We start from the raw sequence: 10993 nt of genomic DNA, 5'->3' as shown, positions 1-10993 counted from the left end.
TTACGTCACGTGTTGCCCAAATAAGACTTATAAAAGGCTTCTGTTTTTTGCGGCTCCAGACAGATTATTTTTTTGTACTTTTGGTCCAATATGGCTCTTTCAACATTTCGCGTTGCCGACCTATGCCCTAACCAAACCCTCCATTCTGCTGTGGAATATCAGGGAGGGCCACATTATGCAGAGAATATCATGCAGGCCGGGTCAAGGTGGGTAGGTCATTGAGGATAACGCCTATGTGAACATCTGCCAAAACTAAGAGATCATCCCACTACAGTAAAAAAGACAGCACAGTTCACTGTGATGTAACATATTACTGCTAAAGAGTGGGGGGCATTTTTTTCAATATTCTACCTTAAATGGGCCATTCAGTTTTGGCAGTGCAATCTTTATCACCAGGGTTGAAAAGGTTGCACACACTCAATACATTGATATATATTCCCTAAATTTAAAATATAACAATGTCTGCTTGGCAAATTTGCCTTCCAGAAGATAGGTATTGATCCAAGATCTTTTCAAAGGGGAATCAATCGACTTTATCAATACCTGAAAAAGCAAAACATTGGATTTAAGAACGGCAGACTATATGAGGTTTAGCACTTTGAAAATAGGACATTAATCGTTTAGTCCATTTGTCCGTCTGGGACGTCATCATAACAAAAATGGCGGTTAGCAACTGTGGTTGGGAAAGGTCATAACAAACACAAACGCCACAAGTCAATATCACGAATTACAACACAAAAACCTTCAGCTACAACACGATTGCAAAAGCCACAACAAATACAAAACGACAGGACACAAAAGTATGAAGCCACAGCATAACTTTAGGCCACAAAACACGTGACCAACAAAACGGAAGTGACAGCGGAGCAAGTTACGCGAAGCACTCACTTCCAGAACACAACATGAAGGGACAACAGCCAACAAAAAGTAATTTAATGGGAAACAAATACATACAAAACATTTATCAAGGAATGTATGGAAATTAGGAAGCAAGGAGCAAACATCAACAGGGATGAGGGGGCATACATGCTTCTGTACACCTGGGACAATGTCCGTCATCGGCGACACCAATGCAGAGAATATATACTGTATGGTCGGGTCGGGAACTTTATTTAGCAGGTAAATCAAGTCTTAAAATGTTAGTTAGTTGACTTTTATCGAACATTTGTTGAATGTTGAAAACGACAGCAGAAAGTGTTTCCTCTTGTTAATTCAACCTAAAGTGTTGGTTGCACTTTATTCAAATAAGATGTGAATGCATTGGGCATTCATTTATTGTTGTTTACGTGCTTGTTTGTATCTATAATTCATGTATATCTAATTCCCCAATAAGAAATAACATAAATATAGTAAACGTCACGTGCATTGTCCCATATCCAGTATTTATTTCACAGTCACACCGCTTGCTTTTTTTTTTTTTGCTAAGATCGATTTCAAGTCATTTAACCGTTTCGGATTGTATCGATCTAAAAAAATTAGACCACAAAACCACAAATATCAAATCGAATATTATTGTTGTTAAAGGCCTACTGAAATGAGATTTTGTTATTTAAACGGGGATAGCAGGTCCTTTCTATGTGTCATACTTGATCATTTCGCGATATTGCCATATTTTTGCTGAAAGGATTTTTTAGTAGAGAACATTGATGATAAAGTTTGCAACTTTTGGTGCTGATAAAAAAGCCTTGCCTTTACCGGAAGTCGCAGACGATGACATCACAAGGGTGAGGACTCCTCACGTCCTCACATTGTTTTTAATGGGAGCCTCCAGCAGCAAGAGCTATACGGACCGCGAAAATGACAATTTTCCCATTAATTTGAGCGAGGATTAAAGATTTGAGGATAATTATATTGATAGCGAAGGACTAGAAAAAATAAAAAAAATTAAAAAATAAAGACGAAAAAAAATGTGATTGCAGTGGGACGGCTTCACATGTTTTTAGACACATTTACTAGGATAATTCTGGGAAATCCTTTATCTTTCTGTTGTGTTGCTAGTGTTTAAAGATATATTACTCTTGAAGAGGTTAGGTGCGGTTTCATTTGCAATCAAACGAACAACTTGCAGACAGACTCAAAAAACAGGTTATAAAAGTGTGCACATTTTACACCAAAAAATATCAAATGCATATTATCTAGACCAGAATGAATGTCGATAGAAATCATCACAGGTCCAATTTAAGTTATTAACAAGCCTCTGTACTTCTTCATGATGCTTCCCCTTTCACTCTTGTAACATTTCGGTTCAATGAGGTGTCATCCAAGAGTCCTCTCAATGAACCCCTTGATGAATTGCTCATTTTGATTGTTCTTGTATCTGGAGTGGAAGGGCAATGTATACAACTATATACAAACACGATGATACTGCTGTCCTTGCACCAAAGCATATCAACCTGCAGGAGAAAACTGACAGACTGAACAAATTCACCCAACAGGTAGGGCTGAACATAAATGTGTCCAAAACACAAGGGATGTCCATTAGTGCCACTCCAGATGTACCAATCACAATGAATGGACACACTCTCCACTATGTTGGGGACATTACTCATCTGGGAAGTGCACAAAAGGACATTAGAGCAAGACTCGGAAAGGCACAGGGTGCTTTTGCTAGGCTACACACCATCTGGAAGTCCAAGCAATATAGCTTAAGAACAAAGGTCCGACTTTACAACAGTAATGTAAAATTTGTATTGTTGTACGGCTCAGTGTGCTGGCGAGTAACATCCTACGACATGAAAAAAGTCGAAGCCTTCTACAATGGATGCCTCAGGAAACTGTCGAATCTTCTGGCCCGAGAAATTATCCAATGTACATCTATACAAGAAGACCTAGTGCAACAGTGTGGTGCTAGAAATTACATGCCGCCAATTCCAATGGCTTTGGCATGTTCTCAGGATGTTTGGCATGATCTCATCCCCAAGATCGCACTACGATGGACTCCACCTGGGAAAAGGAAGGAAGGCCGGCCCAAGAACACGTGGTGGCGTACGGTGACAGCTGAGCTGAAGGACCTGGGGCGAGGCACAGCATGTTGCTTAAGACAGGTCCAGATTAAGGCAGATTGTCAAAGCCTTATGTCCCGTCAGGGACGAAGAGGATAAAATAAGTATGTAAGTATATACAAACACAATAATGTTTAGTGCATCCATCTACTTTTTGTCATTTGAAAGAAAGTACTCGCTGTAATGTGCGAACACGGGCAGAAGTCAACCACAACAGGAGAAAGGGTTTTTAAGTTACACAACTGAAGCCTGCAGCCCATCTTATACACAATTGACCATAGGCTGGCTGGGGTACATGAAAAGAGAGATGCGGTGGAGGGGAAATAACAAAAGTGGAATAAATGAACAGTAATGAAAAGGAATCTTCTCTGCCGTCTCAAAAGAATATGAGAAAAGAAGTCTAATCCTCAGGAGGCGGTGCATTGCCATCTCATGTCGCTCGCCCTGCATCCCTTCCTCGTGATGAGATAGACGATGGTGCGTGAGGGAGAGAAAAAGAGGACGGGGGGAGAGGAAGAGAGAGATAATACCTTCTGAATACATAGTGAATGTTTTGGTTGGGCTTAAACTGAGTTGGGGGTGAGCGGTGCACAGAAACAGGGAGAGTGCATGTTTCATCGAGGTGGCCATCGCCAATTCTCCCTTACTGCCACCTGAAGACTATCAATTGTTCTCCTGAAGAGCATCGCACAAATAAGAGGATACATAGCCTTTCTCTAATACTAAGAGGTGTGAGTTTGAGGAGGCGAGAGGATGCTCAACAACATGACAACAGACTGCGAGGAGGGAGAGGGGAGCCCCAACAATCAGGGTGAGTGAGGCCTGGGAGAGAGGAATGAGCTGCCATTTGTGTAAGGCGGATGACAGTGTGCACATGTTGTAAGTTAGGAGAGGAAAATATTATGTGTTTGAGGGCAAAGAGATGATGGATGCTAGAGTGTTGCGATGCCTTCAAATGTCGACCAAAAAGCTGCATGTTCACCGCCATGACGTTCATGATTTGTTAAAAGTTAAGCAGAGGTTTAAATTCATGCAGTTCATGTGGAGAGTATTATAGCTTTTCATTGCTGCTCTCATTCATCTCAGCAGACATAAAGAATGTCCTGCCAGAGGGCAATAATTTCCTTTCATGAATGGTACAAAAGCATGTGTGTGTACTTCATGTACTGCACATGTACACCCAAACATCTCTATCATGCTGTCCTATGTGGCACATAAACATTTTACCACACACACTGCCACAGTGAAGGCAAAAATGTTTATAAAATGAGGGCTTGCAAAGTTAATGCATTTAATCAATCACAACATTATATTGTATTAATAATGTATAAACACAGATTGCATGCATGCAATTGTTTTTGACCACACTTGCTTCTTTACCCAATCTCCGAACATGACACCAGAGGTTAGGGAAGCCGACAAGCTGATAAAGGAGCCGTATTAAGCATAGATGGCGTGTGGGACTCCTGAAAGCAACTGACAGGTATGGGCAGGCCAATTTTGGCGGTGGTCAGAGCAAAAACTGGTGTTGGGGGAGTTATGTGTAGATATGGAGTACGATTTTTGTGGTCGTCTTTACAGAGGTTCCCTGTTCAGACCCTTTATCAATCAATCAATCAATGTTTATTTATATAGCCCTAAATCATAAGTGTCCCGAAGGGCTGCTCAACCACTACGACATCCTCGGAAGAATCCACATAAGGGCAAAGAAAACTCACACCCAGTGGGACGTCAGTGACAATGATGACTATGAGAACCTTGGAGAGGACCACATATGTGGTCGCCCCCCCCCCTCTAGGGGCCCGAAAGCAATGGATGTCGAGCGGGTCTAACATGATACTGTGAAAGTTCAATCCATAGTGGATCCAACACAGCCGCGAGAGTTCAGTTCAAAGCGGACCCAAGACAGCAGCGATAATCCCGTCCACAGGAAACCATCCCAAGCGGAGTCGGATCAGCAGCGTAGAGATGTCCCCAACCGATACACAGGCAACCGGTCCATCCTGGGTCCCGACTCTGGACAGCCAGTACTTCATCCATGGCCATCGGACCGGACCCCCTCCGCAAGGGAGGGGGGGACAGAGGAGAAAAAGAAAAGAAGCGGTAGATCAACTGGTCTAAAAAGGAGGTTTATTTAAAGGACCGCATTAATCTAAAGGGGGGCTGTGGGAGTTTTGGGCCACCACCACGTAAGCACAGTTTGAAAAAAAAAATGTTTTACTGAACAGAACAGCAACAACGTAAAAATGTCATCCATTTAAAAAAATAATTTTGTTTATACACCTCCAAAGACATGCACCTGGGGATAGGTTGATTGGCAACACTAAATTGGCCCTAGTGTGTGAATGTGAGTGTGAATGTTGTCTGTCTATCTGTGTTGGCCCCGTGATGAGGTGGAGACTTGTCCTGGGTGTACCCCTCCTTTCGCCCGATTGTAGCTGAGATAGGCACCAGCGCCCCCCGCGACCCCAAAGGGAATAAGTGGTAGAAAATGGATGGATGGATGGAATTTTGTTTATGAATACATCCCCTTGGCTGCGGGCGCATGCATGTCACTGCGAGTGTAACAGAGGCCAGTCAACTTCAAGAATAGGGCTAGTGATCTGGGAGATTGCCTGTGCTTTTAGCTCAGTAGTCAGTATGCTCCCCTCTTACACTGGCGACTTTAAGTTTGTGCCCCTCTCCATGATCACGAAATCGGACATAGGTCTGATGGGAGAATTGCTTCAAGGCCCTTTTTATTTTTTAACGTCCTGTTCATTTACTCAGGAAAATCATATTGTTGATGTAGATGCCTATATCCGCTGTACAGATTTACTTGAAAAAAATAAAAACAGAAGTGTGGGATACTTCTCTTGTTGCCTTATTTGTATTTAATTTTGTCAAATTAATTTATAAAATTTTTGGTGCAGCCCGACCGGAACAGGAGGGTATGGAAAAAAGAAAAAAGGAAGACAGAGGGGGAAATTGCCAAGACAAAAGGGGGATAAGACAGAGATGAAAACAACAACAACAGAACAACATCAGCAAATACAATTTGTAGAAATATGAAATGGTAAGTAATAGCCAACAACTAGTTAGTGAAGTAGATTGTAGTAACACAGAAGTGAAAATGAACATTATTGCACTACCAATGGAACAATAAAAATACAAATAGAAATAACACTATTGATAATGAATTATAATAATAATTACCTAAATTATTATCAACAATATTATTGTTTGAAATGCAACCATAATTAAATGTAATGAAAACTTGATTCACAAAAGAAAGCAGATAAATGGAGGGGGAAAAAGAGAAGCGGACTACATTTACCTTGTAGATTGTTATAGTAAAAATAGGTTAAGCTTCATCAGTGTACCGTGTTTTACCCAGTTTTCAGTTGTAATATATTTGTAATGTAATTATTTGCATGAATGAATGTATGCTTGTTTATGTACATTATGTATACATGTATGTTTGTACAGTGACTGTGCGTGTGGCCCTATGTACCGTGTGTATTTACTGTATTTGTGTATGTATGTGTGAGCGTATGTACCTATGTATGTGCATATGTAATTATGAATGAATGTATATATGTAATAATAAATATGTGTATGCGAGTTTGTATGTGTGTTTGTATGCACACTATATTTTTCTCCCAGTATGTGCGAGGGCCAAAGTACTGGCACAGCCACCCAGGCAGCCCAACCCAAAACCCAGGTGTGGTAACTAGGAAAAAAGGGACCACCGGCCCCAACCGGGCAGGCCGGCCAGCAACAGGACTCCCAGAACTGGGTCCAACATGACACCGTGCAGGCCAGGAGCAGGCGGTAGACGGACGTGCCCGGTAGAAGACAAGGCACGGGAGAAGCAGGAGACAGCCAGCTCCCTCTTCTCCCCCTAAGAAGAGCACCCTCAGCTGCCCCACTCAAGTCGGCCGCAGAAGGACCACCCAGTACGGAACCACAGGAACCACTCGTCCCATCTGCAGGGACCCAAAAAATAGAGATGAAACATCCTGGCGGATCATCCTCTTGAGGAAAGAGAGAGAAAATAAGACATTAAAAACAAATTAACAAAACAATTTAAAAAGGACAAAAGGAAAGGAGAAACAGACGCCAACACACAAGGCCAATACTCTAGCAGGCCGCCATGCAACACTACAGAATACCACTCAACGCACCAAGGCGCCACGATTGACGCGGGGACCAGACCCAGCTGGCCCCAACCAAAAAACTCCACTCCCCATGCCAACTTTTAATGCCAGCATTTTTACAGAGCAACAATTTATAGATTATGTTACTTTGTAACCTCTTGCGGTATGCTCACTCCAACTACACCCACAGTTCAAGATTCATACTGAATTTCAGTACAGCTTCTGCTCTTCAGTTATGAAACCATTTAACTAACCTTTGCACTATTTCAACTTTCAAACCATTTCTATATTCCTCTAGAATTTCCGTTCAGTGTCAGCTCTTCAGCATTCAAACCATTTCAACATTTAAACAATTCTTATGTTCATTCTACATTCCATCAGCATTTCAGTTCAGCATCAGCATTATAGAGCCTTCACATGCAGTGTCTTCAAGTATTGCTTCATCGAGTCCCAATTGGTTTTTGGACACCTCCCTGTTCAGGTGCTCCAAGCATGCTCAGCGAGAGGGAGGCCCAGAGGTAGACCAAGGACACGCTGGAGTGATTTGTTCTCACTACTGACCTGGGAACCTGAGGAGGTGGCCGAAGTTTGGGGATTAATGTTGGGCTTTCTTACATAATTTCAAAAAGCCACAAACCAGCTAATAAAAAAGAACAAATATTGTTTCAATGGTTAATAGTTGTCAGTTTATATAAGAGCATAAAATGACACAACGTGGGCTTAATGCAGGGTCAGAGATGAGACTCTTACAACTGTGTTATGCAAGAGAAGCACATGGATAGACACAAATACTGTACAAAACAAAAACTGAAAAAAGTCGTATGAAAGAACAAAATGGATCACTTTCAAAGCCAGGTAATGTGTGGCTTGCTTCTGCAAAGTGTCATTTTTGTTGTTACTTTTATTTAAACTAAACGAGTGCGTAGGTTGCAAGTTTCCATACTTGTTCAGATTGTATCATTGTGCCCTTAATGACCTTGATTTGTCCCTTCAGAGAGGTTCAAACTGATTGATTAGAAGGGCTGGCAAGTTTCAGAAAATGACTAAAGTGTGACTTTAGTGGCATGATGCATTTGAAAGACAATTGTCTTTTTTAACACCAATTCAGCCTGTTTTTATTTTTTATTTAGCCTTTATTTAACCAGGTAAAATCCCATTGAGATCAAAGATCTTTTTTCCAAGGGAGGCCTGGCCTAAACGGCAGCAGCAAGGTTACATTAAAAACAAAAAACAACACATAAAACATCACATTTACAACATTAAAACTTGCTCATATGACACATGTGCATACAGACAAGGTAGACTGCAATCCTTTCACAGAAGCTTTAAACTCATTTAATGAAACAAGGGTTTGAAGTTGAATATTCGATTGTAGGTTATTCCAAGCATTCAGTGCTGAAAACCTAAATGCTTTCTTGCCCAATTCAGTTCTTACTTTGGGGATGACAAATTGAAGAACATTTATTGAATGGAGATTGTGACTTCCTTGTTTTTTGTTAAAAGACAAGATAGATAAGATGGAGTGATACAAAGAATGGTTTTGTAGATGAAAACATTGCAATGATTGAGGCGTCGAGCACATAAAGATGTCCAGTTAACCATTGAGTATAAGACACAATGGTGAGTAAGGGGAGCGCAATTGGTGATGAATCTCAGTGCTCCGTGGTAAACACTATCCAGCTTGATATATTGTTAATTAATACTTAAGACTGATGTTCTCAATTCCAGCAGCCATCCCTGCACTGTGGCCTCCTAATGAACCAGAAATTAGAAATTAAAATAATTTCCACTGTTTTCTCTGCTAGCTCTTCTATCGCATTCTCTGCATCTGTGTTCTCAAATTGTATCTTTTCTACAACTCCGTCCTCACTGTCCTCAATCTCTTCTGATCCCTCTTGATCTTCCGGTGTCGCCAACTCCTCAGTAAGGATAGTGGCTATTGTATGTCACAAATGTTCATAGATTACATCATTGCCTCATTTGCATAATGTATTACAATAGACATTCTAATGGAATAATGTAGTGGGAGACATAAAAAGTGAGTAAAAAAAAATAGAAATTAGGATTAGAATTGTAAATTAATTTTCTTCTGTTGATTTTTAGTTTAGTTGCCATTTTCAATGTTGTAGATCATTACATCTTAAAGTAACACATTTGATCAAAAGACTGGAAGGTTTTGATGTTCACAAACAAACCAAATCAATTGACTGGCTCATTAACATGAACGATAGGCTTCTTTTTAGTTGAAGTGTGATAGTGGTGAAACATTTAATCTCACACAGTAAACCAAGGAAGAAACAGCGGCACAGAGGGTGTGCATCTCCTCTCTGCTCTGATTTGTTATTGATCTTAAATGTATAATGAAATGTGTCTTCAGTACAAGCCCTCTCAGAGCAGACATTCAGTTGACAGGGGGACCACCTGTGAGCAATGGCTTACAGCAGCACCGTTTGTACGTTGAGGACATTAAAGTGATCTGAGGTTTCATGTCCCCAAAATATCCCCAAAAAAGTTGCTAGAGTTGTCGCTCATCGCTTTTGAGAAAGAAAGTCACTAACAGTAGGACAGATAGATTTAGCAAGAAAGTCGCCAAGTTGACAACACTGCACTGAGGTGTGTGTGAAAGATAGAGACGCCAAGACCCAACATTACGTTGCTTGTGATTGGTTGCCTGGTGTCTTCCGTGGTTGGCAAGATTGAAGAATAATCATTTATGGATTGGTCTGTGAATGGTTGTTTTGGTCAATCAATCAGTTACTCGAACTACGACATGTCACGAGGACAAAGTTTATTAATATAGAAATATATAGAGGGTGGAGAAATATAAATGTGAGAAATGTTAAGTGTGGCGTGTGAATGGGTTAAACTGCTTTACTTTTTCATGCTCAAAGCGTGAGGCTTGTCAGTTCTGGATTCAATTGTCTTTGGGGGTGTAGCACAGAGACATTTACATTACATACCATTATCTGCAGGAAACAAAATCAGCTAGAATGCTGCCTGAATTCAACATTTGGAATGGCCCCTCTTAAATAAGTCATTTGCCATTAATTCCTTCTCATGGTGGTACCTGAAACTCAATCAACTAATAGTTGTTCATTACTAAAATAAAATTGGGTACAAGTTACCAAACAAGCAGTCAGTGATTATACAGACTATTTAGGACGTTATAGTTAATCTCATTAAAAATAAGAAAGGGACGAATAATCAACAATGACAAGGTCAATAAAGAAGAAAATAAGACAAAATAGATTTAGAACGATTCAGACAGTAGGCATGAAAAATTTGATCACAGGAGAAGATAAACTATTAAGCTTTAGAAATTGTATAGGAAAGCTAAGGTGCTCTCACCAGGCAAACAGTATCAATGAACCAAATTACATCATGCATTGTTTCAAAGGGGTCATATGATTTGTTTTCCAACCACATAAAACACTTCCTTGCAGTCTACATGATGGTTAAAATTTCGCATCCATTTTGTTTTACAGATCATTTTTATGTTGTGGCCTCAAAAAAATTTGAATCCAAATGCAGATCCATAAAAAATCTCTATTTAATAACAAAAAAATCACTGGAGAAAATAAATCGGTTGTAACGAAAGATCAGCTCCAGGAAAACAGGGTCAAAGGTATGTCCTCCACCTGAGGAAATACAAAAAACAGGATTACAAAAGGTTAAGGGTAAAAGACAGTAAGTGAGCTCAGGCTAGATTCTACCGCCGGCAACGGACAAAATGGCACTGGCTGAGTGGAGATCCAGGGTTTAAGTCCAGTGGTTGATAAGCAACAGGTGGGCTCGGATGACTGGCAGCACACCTTGAACTAATGACAGGGTACGAGACTGAGGGCTGACAGT

The 10993-nt window shown here is 40.6% G+C and overlaps 1 protein-coding gene across 2 annotated transcripts in view; it reads left to right on the top strand.

Moving 5' to 3' along the window:
- The first annotated feature begins 3477 nt into the window (after positions 1-3477).
- Positions 3478-10993, top strand: part of slc12a5b (solute carrier family 12 member 5b) — a 75379-nt gene continuing 67863 nt past the window's right edge. The window contains exon 1 of one of the 2 annotated variants that reach the window (XM_061904206.1): positions 3478-3813. In XM_061904206.1, the coding sequence (XP_061760190.1) occupies positions 3756-3813 (58 nt within the window). In that variant the 5' untranslated portion in view covers positions 3478-3755. The remainder of the gene's footprint in view (positions 3814-10993) is intronic. The other variant, XM_061904205.1, reaches the window with a different exon arrangement.

The sequence above is a fragment of the Nerophis ophidion genome, linkage group LG06, assembly GCF_033978795.1.
Source record: "Nerophis ophidion isolate RoL-2023_Sa linkage group LG06, RoL_Noph_v1.0, whole genome shotgun sequence".
Classification (NCBI taxonomy): domain Eukaryota; kingdom Metazoa; phylum Chordata; class Actinopteri; order Syngnathiformes; family Syngnathidae; genus Nerophis; species Nerophis ophidion.
This window is presented reverse-complemented; position numbering and strand designations above follow the sequence as displayed.